This window comes from Arachis hypogaea, chromosome 8, assembly GCF_003086295.3.
Source record: "Arachis hypogaea cultivar Tifrunner chromosome 8, arahy.Tifrunner.gnm2.J5K5, whole genome shotgun sequence".
In the NCBI taxonomy this organism is placed as follows: Eukaryota; Viridiplantae; Streptophyta; class Magnoliopsida; order Fabales; family Fabaceae; genus Arachis; species Arachis hypogaea.
In genome coordinates this window covers 25,985,976-26,002,037 of record NC_092043.1, presented here as the reverse complement: position 1 = coordinate 26,002,037, position 16,062 = coordinate 25,985,976, and the positions used below count along the sequence as shown (strand labels likewise).

The 16,062-nt window shown below is 35.6% G+C and overlaps 2 protein-coding genes across 2 annotated transcripts; both read left to right on the top strand.

The window, feature by feature from the left end:
* The first annotated feature begins 19 nt into the window (after positions 1 to 19).
* Positions 20 to 2,619, top strand: LOC112706596 (protein STRICTOSIDINE SYNTHASE-LIKE 13). The gene is made up of 4 exons (XM_025757978.3): positions 20 to 581; positions 844 to 1,128; positions 1,214 to 1,381; positions 2,114 to 2,619. Exons 1-4 carry the CDS (start codon positions 208 to 210, stop codon positions 2,511 to 2,513), a joined length of 1,227 nt encoding a protein of 408 aa, XP_025613763.1. The 5' UTR covers positions 20 to 207; the 3' UTR covers positions 2,514 to 2,619.
* Positions 2,620 to 3,439: 820 nt separating this feature from the next.
* LOC112706595 (electron transfer flavoprotein-ubiquinone oxidoreductase, mitochondrial) lies at positions 3,440 to 8,868 on the top strand. The gene is made up of 18 exons (XM_025757977.3): positions 3,440 to 3,939; positions 4,038 to 4,114; positions 4,203 to 4,309; positions 4,426 to 4,507; positions 4,578 to 4,686; positions 5,002 to 5,048; positions 5,151 to 5,225; positions 5,332 to 5,448; positions 5,931 to 5,999; positions 6,146 to 6,238; positions 6,362 to 6,464; positions 6,870 to 6,994; positions 7,161 to 7,210; positions 7,325 to 7,391; positions 7,587 to 7,666; positions 8,143 to 8,271; positions 8,364 to 8,430; positions 8,640 to 8,868. The coding sequence occupies exons 1-18, from the start codon at positions 3,585 to 3,587 to the stop codon at positions 8,721 to 8,723; spliced, it is 1,836 nt and encodes a 611-aa protein (XP_025613762.1). The 5' UTR covers positions 3,440 to 3,584; the 3' UTR covers positions 8,724 to 8,868.
* Positions 8,869 to 16,062: the final 7,194 nt, after the last annotated feature.

Sequence of the window (16,062 nt, the reverse complement as noted above, 5' to 3'; positions counted from 1 at the left end):
AACTTTTCAGCAACCAAATGTTTGTTTTCCAACGAAAGTCATAAGAACGCGATCAACATGACAACCTACTCCCAACTTGAATGGTGTCATCACCAATGCATGCATCATAGCTTTTAACTCTTCTAAGTTCTAACCTTTCAAATACCAAAACTCTACCAAGTTATTGAAGTTGAAGTGAAGAGAAACCTCAATACAAACGTTCCATGAATGGAGAAGAGAAACCTACTCATCAAAGATGAACCCTTTATCCAACACCCTTTTATTGTTTCTCTTGTTCTGATTGTGGGATTTGTTGTGATGGACCCTTTTCATCTGGGTCCATTGGGGAATCATGAGTTCAGACCCGTCAAGCATGACATTGCACCATATCATCAAGTCATGAAAAATTGGCCTAGGGACAACTTAAGCAGGCTAGGACTTTATGGCAAATCAGAATTTAAGGACCAAGTCTATGGACCTGAGTCACTCGAATTCGACAACTTGGGTCGCGGTCCTTACACCGGTTTAGCCGATGGCCGTGTGGTTCGATGGATGGGAGAGGAACTTGGTTGGGAAACATTTGCAGTTGTCACCTCCAATTGGTTACTATCTATGGCTATAGTATTCTCCCTTTATTATTTTGGCACGCAGTTACTTCTATAAAAACATTTTCATACGAAGATAATATTACAAACTGTTAAATACTTTAAATACTTTAGTCAGACATATCAAATCATATAACTGTTTGTAATACTATCTTCAAGTTATTTTTGTCCTAATACAGTTACTAAACAAATTTTAGAAACATAATTTCGGATATGCAATACATATATTTTAAACTAATCTAATGTTAATTATGATTAGGACGGAGAAGGTTTGCTTGAGAGGGAATGATTCAACAACTGCGAAGCAGTGGAAGCATGAGAAAACGTGTGGGCGTCCACTTGGTCTAAGATTTGACAAAGGGAGTGGAGATCTATATATAGCTGATGCATATTATGGTCTTCTTGTGGTTGGACCAAATGGTGGACTTGCTACACCTTTGGCAACTCATGTTGATGGAGAGCCTATTCTCTTTGCTAATGATCTTGACATTCATAACAATGGTTCCATCTTCTTCACTGACACCAGCAAAAGATACAACAGAGTGTACTACTATACTATTTCTCTGTTTCTTGTTAATTAATTAATATTATGGGGGTTATTAGTTATTAATTACTTGTTTAATTTGCAGTGCGCACTTCTTTATATTGTTGGAAGGAGAAGCTACTGGTAGGCTTCTGAGATATGATCCTCCAACTAAAACTACTCATGTTGTCTTGGATGGCCTTGCTTTTCCTAATGGTGTGCAATTCTCTAAAGATCAATCTTTCCTCCTCTACACCGAAACCACCAATTGCAGGTTACCAAAATTTTGGTGTATTTAATATTTTAATATATATTTTATATTAAAAAATATTATTTATATATTAAAATTAATTATTAAAATTAATTTTAATATTTTATATTAATAATTTATTTTAGTGATTAATTTTGATGTAAGTCTAGCATGATTAATTTTATATAACTGATGTATTATTCATTCAAATTTCAGTCAAATAAAGAAAAATTTTACTGTTACAATTTTAACAATAAATATAATAAGGAATAAATCATCGAAAAATATATTTAAATAATTTTATTATTGACAAAAATACACTCAAATCTTGTTATGAACAAAAATATTCTCAAATAATTTAAAAACGCAACAAAAATTTAGTACTTCTTTAACGCAACAAAAATTTAGTAATTCTTTATGTTAGATAATTTTATCGCATTTTTAATTTATTTAAAAATATTTTTATTGATAGCAAAATTTAAGTACATTCTTATTAACAATAAAACTATTCGATTGCATTTCTAGTCTGCTAAAAGATTTAGTTTGACAGAATCAATTGTCCACAAACGCACTTCAACAACTAATTTCGTGAAACTAACTCAATGTTTAATGAATATCACCTTAATTTATATTTGTTATGATTAAAATCATAGAAATTTTTCAAGTGATATTCTATTGTGTTGAGATAAAGTTATTCCAGATTTGATAACATTATATTATTTAGGAGATATTGAATGGTAGATGACATGATGACAGGTTAAGGAGGCTTTGGATAGATGGTCCAAGAAGTGGGAGAGTGGAAGACGTAGCAGACCTGCCAGGTTTCCCAGACAACGTGAGAATGAACGAGAAAGGGCAGTTTTGGGTGGCAATAGACTGTTGTCGGACACCGGCACAAGAGGTTCTCAGTCACAACCCATGGCTCAGGAACATCTATTTCCGGTTGCCGGTAAGAATGAGCTTGCTCGCCAGAGCCATGGGAATGAAGATGTACACCGTCATCTCGCTTCTCGACGACAATGGACGCATCCTCGAAGTTCTTGAGGATCGAGAAGGTGACGTCATGAAGCTCGTCAGTGAAGTCAAAGAAGTCAACGGCAAGCTCTGGATAGGAACCGTCGCCCATAACCACATCGCCACCTTACCTTATCCCTGAAATGACTCAATTCTCCTCCACGTAGGATTTTCCTCATCGGTAGTAGTCAGCGAACTGCATGATCTATGTGTAACAATATTTATTTATAATAAAATATTTTGCCGCATATTACATCGACTTATTTTATTACATTTATTCTGACTGTGAAATTGGAATTCTCTTGAACACAAATTTGTAGGATTTTGGGTTGGCATCTAAATATATTTGTAAGAAATTTCAATATTTAAATCAGTAATAATTTAATAATAATAAAAATTATAAGGTTTAACCAAAAAAAATATATTTAAATAATTTTGTTTTTGATAAAAATATATTTAAATTTTGTTATTAACATAAATAATCTTAAATAATTTAAAAATTTGATAAAAATGATCAATATTAAATATGAATTTTTAAAAATATTTTGAGATTGAATTTTAATATAAATAATTAAAAAAATGAGATATTTTCATCTTTAAAATTTTGTAATTTATTTTTTGTGATTTATTTTGTCGAGAACCAATAATACATTTAAAAATAAAAAAAATATACTTAGCAAGAAATATCGAATTTTAGGAATAAAAATATCTCATTTCTCTAATCATACTTATAAAAAATTACATTAAAATTTAATCTCTAAAGTATATTTTAAAAATACATATTTTTTTGGTGACTTGAAAATACATATTTAATGTTGGATATTTTTATTGTATTTTTAAATTATTTAAAATATTTTTGTTAATAATAAAATTCAAATAAATTATTGTCAACAACAAAATTATTTGAGTGTATTTTTTATGGTTTATCCAAATTATAAATAAATAATATACTTTAAATATGTGTTACTTTTTTTATTTATGATGTTAAAATTTTTTAAATATGATCATACGCTGAATGAAGCCAAAAGGACAAATGCACTTTAAAAGATCAGATTTTAAAATTATAAAAAATTATATCGCAGAAATTGGAGATGATGATGTTAGTTACGTGCTAAGCACATTCACTATTACTTATATAAGAGTAGAGAAAGAGCATGGCTCTGAAATTGTAACTAACCAACTTCACTTCAATCATTGTTTCCTCTTCTTCACAATGCTCAAGTTTTGTTCAATCTTCTCCAAATCGAAATCGAAGAACCTCTTTCTTCTTCGGAGTCGTACCAAATCTACTTCAAGGTCTCAATCTTCTCCAGCTGCATACACCTTCTCCCGGCGCATATTTCCGTATTCCAAGCACTCTTCGCTCCTCGCACGTGTCTCCATTTCTAGGGTTCCGCCTTCTCGAAGCTTCGCCACCGATTCAGAGGCCAGAGACTCTATTGAATACGATGTTGTCGTCGTCGGAGCTGGACCTGCTGGCTTATCGGCCGCCATACGCCTCAAGCAGCTCTGCCACCAGAAAGGAGCTGATTTATCCGTGTGTGTGGTGGAGAAAGGTGCTGAAGTAGGTTGGTTCCATGCTACTCTCATCTTAATTGCTTAATTAACTTTGATGTAATCGTGAACTGATAATTATTGTTAATCTTTACATGTTATATGTAATTAGGTGCTCACATTATTTCCGGAAACGTATTTGAACCTCGAGCGCTGGACGAGCTTCTCCCACAGTGGAAGCAGGAGGAGGTGCATTCTGTTTGTTGAATTTAGTTACAGTATATGATTTGTGATTCGTGTTTTTTATCTGATTCCGACTGTGTCTTTTTACTTGCAGGCTCCAATCAACACCCCTGTTTCTTCGGACAAGTTTTGGTTTCTCACTAAGAATCGTGCTATTTCTCTCCCGTCTCCTTTTCACAACAAAGGCAACTACGTAATAAGGTTTCTATGACATTCAATTCATTCCTTCCCTTTGCGTTTTATATCTATAAAATCATGGATTCTGTTCTTTCCTTTTTTTTTTTCTGAAGAAGTTTCTATTTGGACATCTGATACAGTCTGAGTCAGTTAGTACGTTGGTTGGGAGCAAAAGCTGAAGAGTTAGGAGTGGAAATATACCCAGGCTTTGCTGCTAGTGAGGTATTTCTACATTTGCTTGGATGTTATTTCTCCGCATTCGTTGTTGTTTATTGTTTTTTTTGGTGGCCAGATATTGTATGATGCAAACAACAAAGTTATCGGCATTGGTACAAATGACATGGGTATTGCAAAAGATGGTTCCAAGAAGGAGAATTTTCAACGTGGTGTTGAGGTCAAAGGTTTTAACATGTTTTTTTCTCTCATTTCAGTGTGTGCTTTCCCTTCTTGATGCGTATTCAGCTTGCTCCTCACCTAGTTTAGTTATTGACACAAACAAGTATTGAAAATTAGTTATACTTAATTAATATAAGTAAAGCCTAATACAATTTGTTTATCGTTGCTCACTTAAGGCATATGATTTTGATGGTTTTCCTTGTTTATTATGTAAATCATTTATATGTTTATATCTAGATATATTTATGGTTTTGCATGTGATTTGGTTAAATCTTTCTGGGTTTGATTGGTAAACTATGTAAGCACGGCATCTCATGCAGGTCGCATAACACTTCTAGCTGAGGGATGTCGAGGATCACTCTCAGAGGTTTGAAAATTCAAATTTTAAGATTGATATAGATTCGGTCTTTTCTGTCAAATATTGTTTTTATAGCATGATCTTCAACCTTCATCCCTGTGTTTCCTACAGAAAATAATAGGAAGGTACAACCTGAGGGAGAAGGGAGGAGCAGAACATCAGACATATGCTCTGGGAATCAAAGAGGTATTATTATGTCACTTGATTCACATGTTGAATGTTCTGATAGCTTAACATGCTCATTAAAACTTTTCTTGCTGCCACCTCAATTTTTGTAACATTGCACTTGCAGGTTTGGGAAATTGATGAGAGAAAGCATCAACCTGGTGCAGTACTCCACACATTGGGATGGCCCTTGGATCATAAAACATATGGAGGATCTTTTCTGTATCACATGAAAGATAATCAGGTAAGAGTCTCCTCCCCCATCTTCAGTATTCATGTATTCACTTTTTTGTAATTTTGGACTGCGACAAACACCATCTATTTTTTGAATCAGTTGATTGTTAAGATATTATAGGGTACCTTGGTGTGTGTGCAATTTTAGTAACACTTAGTTTTTTCTTCTTATTTTCCTCCCAACACAAAAGTTGAGGAAGAAGTTAGATGTGTGACTGCTTTTATTTTTCAGCTGGCCTTCAATTCTGAAGTCTTTTAACTTAAAAGTTTATGATGTTATAGTTCCATTTGGCAGACTTATCACTTAGTTCCCCCCAATGAAATATTTAAACATATTATGGTCTTTGTTTTTCTACAGCAAATTTTACTATGTGCTTCATATCCGATAATGAATATTGCAAAAATAGCACATAGTGCACAAAACTGAGTTTCAAATTTTCTTATACTCCAATATATTCAACACATTAAGAAGTACACTTACCATTGTGACAGATCTCTATAGGCTTTGTTGTTGCTTTGAACTATCAGAACCCTTTCATGAATCCTTACGAGGAATTCCAGGTATGCTTTGTTGTCTTAATGTTGAAAATTCCATTGAACGATTGATATTTGATACATTACATATTCTCAATTCCTGATCACTACTCTTGTTCAGTACCTCCTCCTTACCTTCCTCAATCTCCTTTTTCTCTCTCCTGGTTCACCAGAAATTTAAGCATCATCCTGCAATCAGACAATATTTAGAAGGCGGTACAGTTATCCAGTATGGAGCTCGCACTTTAAACGAAGGTGGATTTCAGGTACACTACTGATAGCAGGTTCCCTTTCTTATGTTCAGTCAATTAGAAATGCAAATAATAACAGCTTCCTTTTATTTTATTATACATAATGCAAATACAAATATGATTCTAGTTAAATTTCAGTCTATCCCATATCCAGTTTTTCCTGGAGGAGCAATTATTGGATGCTCAGCTGGCTTCTTAAATGTGCCAAAGATAAAGGGAACTCACACAGCGATGAAATCAGGTATTGGCTTCATGTAGTTTGCCGGGTTGACTCTGTCACATCTAATTACTATTTTTTTCACAGAAGTTAATTTTGTTTTCTTGGTCAGTGGAGTTTCAAAATATCATGTTTCAAACTTCCAATGTGAAAGTTCTTTTTCAGGATATGCATTAACATTTGACCCAGATCCAAAATATTGATCTTCAATATCTAGGATTTTTTTGGTGTTCCTTATGGCCGATTAAATAGTACATTCTCCAATGTTGGTAGAATGGTAGTGTTCCAATTATATCAGTTTCTCCATTTGTTTAATCTTCATTTCAACTCAATTCATTATTAATCAAGCACACAGTAATATGTGCATATTTGTGAATGATTCCATATTCCAAAGTTGTTCTTACATATCTCTAATGCTTCTTCTTGCAGGAATGCTTGCAGCTGAAGTTACATTCGGTGTGCTGAACGAAGGTCTGGATATGGATATGTATTGGAAAGCTCTGAGGAATTCATGGATTTGGGACGAACTATATAAAGCTCGGAATTATCGACCAGTTAGTGAAGCAATTCATTCTCCCTCCTTTTTTTTCGCTCTTTATCCTGAGTCACCATTCTTTTGCTTGATGAAAAGCCATTGGGACTATTTATGCCATGATAATAGCTCTAGAATTATTAATTTGTTATTATACCATATTGACCTTTTTTAACATCTTGTTGCAGGCCTTTGAATACGGGCTTATTCCAGGATTGGCCTTAAGTGGTCTGGAACAGTAAGATCCAACTTTTCTTGCTGGTTATGTTCATCACTTCAGCACAGGAAAGTTGCCTTTTTCTGTGCTCCCTTTTGTATGGGATTTCACTTAGCTTAGTGGTTTTCCTGTCAGTTATCTACTCCGGGGGAAGCACCCATTTACTTTGAAGCATGGTAAAGCCGATCATGAAGCTACAAATGTAAGAAACATTATTCAAGATTTTTTTTTTCCAAATTTAAATTTCATATTTAAGCCTTTCATTATTGGATGTGGACAGTGTAGTGAGTTTTTCTCATTTGATTTGTTTTTCTTGTTTGTTCTCCTGTAAAAACAACATATAACCTTTATTTTGTTAATTTTTACCTTTTCTTTTTATTTTTGGACATTAATGCAGGCTGCACAGTTGCATTCTCCAATTCAATATCCAAAGGCAGACGGGGTTTTGTCCTTTGATGTTCCTACCTCCCTTCACAGGTTTTGGAGCACTAATTCTCTCCTGTAGCTTATTATTATTTAGAGTTGTGACAAATGATAATTTTAAATAATGATGAAAACAAGGGAAAGTGAGCTAGCTAGGCTAACTATAAGGTTGCATGGTTGCATATGGAACCTAGTTCCAGACTAATACACTTGTAGAATGCACTTACAAAGAGAAATAGAGCATAGAGATGGGTGCTGCTGAGAGATTGATGCATAACAGGAGAGAACGCAAATTGAAAAATCCATGTAGTCCTTTTACATATCTTGATACACTTAGTACCTAATTTTCTAGGGGAAGGCCTTCCTATTTCTTATAAAATTGAATACCATTCATATTTCTCACTTGAGGGTAAGCAGTAGGATGACATTTTCGATTTTAAGAATGCTATCCTTGTGAAGTTAGGATGGTAAACACTAAACACTGCTTTATCCCGTTGCTTTATAGGAATTTATGTTCAGTTTATTTTCAGGAGCAACACAAATCATGAGCACGATCAACCTCCTCACCTTCGTTTGAGGGACCCAAAGATTCCTGAAACTGTAAACTTACCGGTGTATGCAGCCCCCGAGTCACGATATTGTCCTGCGCGAGTATACGAGTAATGCCCATTTTTTACAGCTTGTTTATGAAGGGATTTTTTATTTTTTTAATCATTTTTTGATTTCTTTTGTTTACCTTTCCGGAATATAGGTATGTCGCAGATGAGCATAATCAGCTCAAATTGCAGATTAATGCACAAAATTGCTTACATTGCAAGGTGAAATATTTTAGACCTAATTTGGAAATTGTTTGAATTTAGTGGTTGAATAGTACGGCGAAGTTTTCTTTATGCATGTGCAGATAGTCAAAACATGATTTTCATTACATCCTTTGTTTTGAATTTTATGTCATCCTATCGTGATCTTGCATTAAGGTAGCGTATTATCTTCATTATTCACTGTTTAATACAGTTCTTTGATATTTCAGGCTTGTGATATTAAAGATCCAAAGCAAAACATAGAATGGACAGTACCAGAAGGGGGTGGAGGCCCTGGATACTCAGTCATGTAGATTTACACACCTTTAATAAACTATTTTAGGCTGCTGGCATGTTAGTCATTGTGTACCATTTCCCGAAACTCCAACCTGACCGGACCCGATCATGTACACCAAAAGGATAATGTTACACGGAATAAAATAATACTAAATTGAGACCTGTGCGTTATGCAGAATTAACATGAATTTATTTTTATATATAAGAAAGTATTTAGTTATGCAAAATAATAGTAAAGATAGAGTAGAAAGAGTGAAAGGTATATGATTATGTGAGAAGAGATAAAGATGTGTAAAGTAAATATTAATTTATATGGTAAATATGAATTGAAACCAGAATAAAAAGAGAAAATGAATTATATTTTATTAACTAAGTTATATTTATTAAAAATATAATATTATTATTAAAGACATAGAGTAATTTACATAAAAATAATGAGTTAATAAAGATTAAAAAGTAACACTAAACACTATATAAAAATATAACATGATGTAATGATAAAATTATAAAATAACAACTTTACTAAAATATTTACATAACAACATTAGAAGTTACCTAATATATCAAGAGTTTGTTGTGTCATTATTTAATTTTTTTATATGTTATAAATAAATTAATAGATAGATAGATAAATAAATCAATTGATTTTCGTAAAATAAAATTTATTCTCTAAATAGGATATACAATATTATGTTCTTACATGGATGATATGACAATTTTGTATGAATTAAAAATGTGTCCTTTATTTACCATAATATTACTTTGGCTCTTCTTTTATATATTATAATAGATTATAGTAATGGAAAACTTTTAAATGTATCGCTACATTGATATTCCAGTAATTTTTAACTGTTAATCTTAATTAAAAAAATATATAATATATATTGTTATGTGGGTAACTTGAGATTGGTGGATTGGGCTTTAAGGATTGGCTTAAGTGTCAAGTGGAGGTGGTCTCCGACTTGGTCTACGTCTGGGAGCCGCCGTCTAACTTGTGTGTACGAAGGAATGGGGGGTGGTACCTGCAAAGACACTCTGATGCCTAAGTCAGCAATGAGCTAAGCAGGTTTAGAGAGTGTTGGAACATGGAGATACTTAAGGAGCGTCAATGTATTTATAGTTGTGAATCAATAATCACCATTGGAATAGTTCCACATTTTAAGGTGGATAACTATCCCTTTATCTTATGGTAGTTGAGATATGGCTCCTAGAAGTGGGTTGAGAGATTTTATGGACAGTTACTTATTTGAATAAGTGTTATCTGCCAGCTATCCTTCAAACTTGACTTCTTTGAGGTGGAGTCTGTGTTGAATCCGACCTCTTCTGAGGAGGTCGGTAGGTAGTGAAGGCCAATTTTTGGATTGGGCCTTTTTAGTTTGTTTGGATCTGGGCCCTAGTATTGGGTCAAGGTATGAACGGTGCCCCTACTCGAGTCCGATCTCTTTTATTCATGAGTTGGATTCGAATATTTGAACACAGGTGTGTAACTAGCGAACGTGATTTTTTAAAACCGACGTGATTTAAATTTTCCAACCGTCGTGTCTAATCAAACGTCACATCCGTTGGGGTTTTCGTATTTACACGTGGGAGCAGTTACATTGGTTACGGTGTGTTTTTTTTTTTAATGATTGCGTCGATTTACCCTTATGCCCCAGACGTGTTATAAATACTTCTCCCTCTCTTTTCTTTGTTTTCTTTTGTCTTCTGAAACTTCTTGCCTACGGACCTTATTCTTTCCAAAGAGAAGTACTTCTTCCTTCTTGGAGTGCTTTTGTTGCTGTTGTTTCTGCTTCTCTTCGTTTTTACCAACAAAGTTTAGTCCTTTTCTTCTCCTATTCTGTCATTTTACGTTGGCACTTTGCGCTGTATATTTAGAATGATGCTTAGTTTCTTAGCGAGTTCGTTGGTCTAGCAATTCTATTCTTTGTTTAGTTTTTGAGAGAGGTTGTTTTGTCTTTTAGAGGCCCTGTTTTTTTTTTGTCTTTTTTCATTTTTCTTTGTAATTCTCGTTGCTTTTTCTCCTACTTCTTTTTACTGGAAAGATGTCTTCCCATATCCCTGAGTCTCTGTTGCGGTGGGTAGATGATACCTTACTCGAGGAGAGTCCCTTAGTAGATACTGATTACATCACCGTCCTCCACACTTACCATAGGATTTGTGGTACTGATGTTGACGAGTCTAAGTATGAGTTGATAACCCCGAATCCTGAAGATCGGATTTGTTTTGGGATGGATGCTGATGCTGACCCTCTCTTTTTCATTATGTATGATTATTTCTTCACCTGTCTGGGGGTTCTTTTGCCTTTTTTTGATTTTGAGATGAGCGTGTTGTCACATTGCCGAGTTGCTCCTACCCAACTCCACCCTAACTCTTGGGGTTTCATGAAAATTTACCAGCTTGTTAGTCGAGAGCTAGATTTTTAAACCTCTTTATAGATCTTTTTTTACCTTTTTTATATGACCAAACCCTTTAGTAGGCAAAATAATAAGTAGCAGTGGATCTCTTTCCGGGCCATTCAAGGTCAGAAAGTTTTTTCTATCTTTGACGATTCTTTCCACGACTTTAAAAATATTTTCTTCAAAGTCCAAGCTGTAGATGGTTATCATCCCTTTTTCCTTGATGAGAACTCCAACTCCTGATTTTCTCTCTATTGGTTAGAGGCCTCTCCTGTGGAGAAATATGACCTAGAAGATTTGGATGAGGAAGAGGAGGCTGTCGTGGAATTTTTCCAAGATGCTTGGGGAAGGGTCCCCAATTTGGACACCAAAAAATTTCTCTTGAGCTCTCCGAGTTTTGTGCGGACCTAACTAGGTAGCTTTTCTTCTTGTGGAATGTTTCCCGACTTATGTAGTTTACCGATTTGTAGGATATTTCCCGACATGTAGACTAATCTATTGTTTTATTCTTTCCAGAAACGGTGAAGAGTAGTTCAAGTGCTACTTACCAGAAGGTTCAGGAGGCTAAGAAGAAGGCACGTGCCCGAGCTGACGCTGCGAGGGCTATTCGCGCTCCCCCTCTCTCTCATGATTCTGGGACCTCTTCTCGTCCTATCTTGGTAACCTCCTCCTCTGTTTCTCTTCTTCCTCCCCCTATCCCCCCCAGTCCGACCTCCCTCCGAACCCGAGAAAAAGAAATGCAAGGCCTCAAAGTCTGGTTCTTCTCCTTTAGGGGAGGCCAACTTTGATGGTCCCCGGTTCGTTCGGAATCACATCTTCCCCTATATTCAAATTAGTATAGATGATGTTTCCTTTCGAAACCATCTTCAAATTATGGTTCGGGAGAGTGTTCGGGCTGTTGGGGTCTACACAAAACTTCTTGATATTCTGGACAAAACTCCCCTTAGTTCTTTCGGTTCTTCTCAAAAGGTTGAGGAGCTGGAGGGGAGAATTGTCCTTTATCAAGAAGAGGAGAAGCGGCTCCAAGGGGAGGTTACTTGGTTAAAAGAGGAGAGGATCCGACTTCAGGAGAGGAAGAAGAAGTTGATGGGCCAGTGTGTCATGGCGGAGGGGCTCAAGGAGAAGGTGGAGCAGAATTATGCCAGGCTCTTCTCTGAAAATATTGATCTCTAACGGGAGCTGAAGAAAGGTCGGGAGGCTTATCAGGATTTGGAGGACTCCGTGGCGAAGAGCTCGGAGGAGGCCTGAAGGATTTTTAAGGAGCAAATTGTAGTTATTGCTCCTGACCTGGACCTTTCTCCTCTGAATCCTGATAAGATTGTTGTAAATAGAGCTATCGTTTCTCCTCCCCGCCCTGAGACAGACTCCAATCTGAAGACTTGGGGGCAAAAGCTTATTGAGTCTCCTCTTCGTGAGGATCAACAGGACGGATCTTTGCCGACGTCTTCAGAGGCCCCGACTCCCGTTGAAGAGACTGCTCCGACCTTTCCTGCCGCAGATCCAAGCTCCTCACCTTTGGACACCCTCGATCTACCTTCCCAGTGAATCAGCTATATTAGGGCCCGGCTTGTGGGCCCTTATTTGAACAATTTTTATTTCTTTGTTTGTTTGCGTTGGTTGTCTCTGACTCTTTTGGCCTTCTGGCCATTAACAAAAAATTTCTTTTATTCTACCCTTTTTTGGATAAGGGCTTTTAGTTATTTTCTGCGTGTGCATGCTTTGTCGTGATTCTTTAGGTTTTTATAAAAAATCCTTTTGGAAAAAAAATTTTCTACTAGGCAGGCTGTTTTTGTCTAAGTTATTTACATGATCCTTTTGACAACAGCCTTTACCTTTGGATGATCTTCCTAATCTCTTTTGTATTCCTACATATTCAATTTTTGCTTATTGAATTTTTGTAACTTAGGTTATTTTTGTTATGCATTTCGATTTTCTCGGATCCTCCGACTAGGTGGTCTGTGTAACCTCTTTACATCGACTTGTACCTCGTCGTTTTATCCTACCGACCATGTAGGTCGGGCATGAGATTTTCACATTTTATTGAGTTTAAGTCGGTGCGTTTCGTAGAATGATGATAACAATAATGGAATTTTATACATAGATGAAATGATAAGATCTTTATTGATTGATGAAGGTACCTTTTGCTACTAGGAGAATTTTAAAGGCTTATTTTCCTCTAGCCTCCACTTTGATGCCTCGTTAAAACCCCATTTAGGAAAACCCTTTTTGGGAAAAAACCATGAAGTTGGAAAAAAGAGTACATCAAGGAGTGGAGTTCGCTTTCAACTATAGTACCTTTTCATGTTACAAGCATGCCACGACTTTGGTAGCGGTGTACTGCTCAAGTCAGTTATCTTGTAGTATCCCTTTCCTAAGACTTCGCTTATCTTATACGGCCCTTTCCAATTAGCAGCAAGTTTTCCATCTCCCGACTTGTTAACACCGATGTCATTTCTGATCAAGACCAAGTCGTCTGGGGTGAAGCTTTTTCGAATGACTTTCTTGTTATATCTGTTTGTCATTCTTTGCTTCAACATTGCTTCCCTTATCTCGGTTTGTTCTCAGAATTCAGGGAGTAGCTCGAGCTCTTCTTTGTGCCCCTGTATGTTGCCAACCTCGTCGTAGAAGCTCACCCTTGGACTTTGCTCATTGATTTCTATTGATATCTGATGCGTGAGCATCTTGTCTATCTTTTCCTAGGGAATTTGCATCTAATTTGTTGAGTTTAATTAAGAATTAATTATATTTTAGCCACTATGGATGCTATTTTGAGTTTTGTGCAATTTTATTTATTTTAGGTAGCATTCAGAGGGATTTGATGAAGTTTCTGCAGAGAAAAAGAAGAAACCAAAGAGATGACCAGTGAAGACCGACGCGGACGCATGGCTCACGCGACCGCGCGGAATGGAGAAATCGCAATGACGCGATCGCGTGCCTGACGTGAACGCGTGGACTGGAATCTGCACAAATGACGCGAGCGCGTGAACGACGTGGACGCGTCACATGCGCGGTCTGCACTAATTCAGAAAATGCTGGTTACGAATTTTGGGCTGTTTTGACCCACTTTCCAGCCCAGAAAACACAGATTAGAAGCTGCAGAATGGACAAATCAAGTGGTCCCCAACCATCAACTGAAGATCTGTTAATTAATTTGAATTTAAATTCAAATCTTATCTTTTAGAAAAAGATATTATTATTTTTAATTTTTTATTTTAAACCTATTAGGATTAGTAATAAATAGAAACTCTGTACATTTAGACAGGTACCAGATTGTTACCAGAACCTTTATTTTTCTTCTCTGAACCATGAGCAACTAAACCTCCACTGTTAAGGTTTGGAGCTCTGTCTATTTGTATGGATTGATTTTATTACTTTTTCTATTTTAATTTATGTTTTGGATTTATATTTAAGAATTGTTTTCGCTCTTTATCTTATGAATTTGGGTGGAACCAAAGTATGACCCTCTTTCTATTTGAGTTCTTGTAAAACTTGGAAAAGCTCTTTACTTGAACAACAGCTTGAAAATATGTTCTCCTAAATTTTAATTATTTGGATTTAATGGGATACATGACATATAATCCCCTTATTTTTTGGTAATTAGAATTTTTGTGGCATATAAACTGAAAATTGATTTTTACCCTCTAATTGGAATTAATTGACCAAGGAATTGGCAGTTAATGAATTTTAGAGGAGACTAGGAAGGTCTAAGGAATTAGGGTCTAGTCACATATAGTTTGCCATAAATTAAATCCTACATAATTAAAATAGTTAGTAAGAAAAGTAAATCCGGAAAAATAGATAACTCTGAAGCCTTAACTGTTTTCTCTATATTTTATTCCCAATTTATTTATTTGTCTATCTTTTTTATATTCTGAGTTCGAATTTAAACCTTTTGAATATCTCAAAACCCTTTTCTGCTTGCCTAACTAAGCCTATCAAATACTATTGTTGCTTAATCCATCAATTCTCGTGGGATCGACCCTTACTCACGTAAGGTATTACTTGGTACGACCCGGTGCACTTGCCGGTTAGTAGTGTGGGTTATAAATACCGCACCAAGTTTTTGGCGCCGTTGCCGAGGATTGATAGTGATTAACAACTATTAGTTGTTTGATTGCTTAGATTAGGCATTTTAGTTTTAATTTTTATTTAAATATTGTTTTATTATTTTCAAAAAAAAACTTATTTAATAGCACTAATATTTTTGGTAATTTTTTGAAATTAAGTTTGGTGTCCCCGTAGTAATTTTTCTCTAAAAAAAATCTTTCTATTTTGTCTTCTTTGCTTTCCTGTTTACCACATGGTGCGTTTAATCCTTTTTGGTATTTTGTGCTAAGGAAAAATAATGGAAAGAGATCACATGGGTTACTACTTACATCCAAGTAGTGATTCATACTATGGTGGATGGAGGAACTATCAAAATTTTGGTTGGCAAAGCCAAAACCAAAGAAACTTCAGTGCTCCATGTTCCAACTACCAAGAACCATCATCTTTCTACCCATGTCAAGAGCCACCATCAGATATTGAGACTTCTCAGAAGAAAAGTGTTATGGAAGTAGAAACTTTTAATGTTATTCTTGCCCAGAACAAGCTTATGACTCAGCAATTAAGTCTATTTACTCAACAGATGAGTGGCATGCAACCCAAATTTTGAGTGGGGAGAGCAACCTCAGAGGCCACAAAATTCTAATCATAGTTCTCAGGGTGTTTTTCAACAGAATAATTCTAATAACCACCAGTTTCAGTCTTCTCAGCCCCAACAGAATAATGATTTGGAAGCAATCTTGAAAAGTTTTATGCAGAAAACCAGAGCCTCAATAAGAAACTTGGAAGTGCAAATGAGCCAAATAAGCAAGCAATTAGAAGAAGAGAAAGATGCACAACCTCCAATGCCCTTGGTAAGTATGAAGAAGAGATTGAATTAGAAGACAGCTACCAAGAGGAAGAGGTTGAAATTGAG

What these genes read in the sequence shown, in the direction of transcription:
- LOC112706596 (XM_025757978.3), top strand. Translation starts at nt 208, where the DNA reads ATGGAGAAGAGAAACCTACTCATCAAAGATGAACCCTTTATCCAACAC. An exon ending in GCAGTTGTCACCTCCAATTG is followed by an intron (nt 582 to 843) that starts GTTACTATCTAT and finishes AATTATGATTAG; the next exon opens with GACGGAGAAGGTTTGCTTGA. An exon ending in ACCGAAACCACCAATTGCAG is followed by an intron (nt 1,382 to 2,113) that starts GTTACCAAAATT and finishes ACATGATGACAG; the next exon opens with GTTAAGGAGGCTTTGGATAG.
- LOC112706595 (XM_025757977.3), top strand. Translation starts at nt 3,585, where the DNA reads ATGCTCAAGTTTTGTTCAATCTTCTCCAAATCGAAATCGAAGAACCTC. An exon ending in GGAGAAAGGTGCTGAAGTAG is followed by an intron (nt 3,940 to 4,037) that starts GTTGGTTCCATG and finishes ATATGTAATTAG; the next exon opens with GTGCTCACATTATTTCCGGA. An exon ending in TAAACGAAGGTGGATTTCAG is followed by an intron (nt 6,239 to 6,361) that starts GTACACTACTGA and finishes GTTAAATTTCAG; the next exon opens with TCTATCCCATATCCAGTTTT.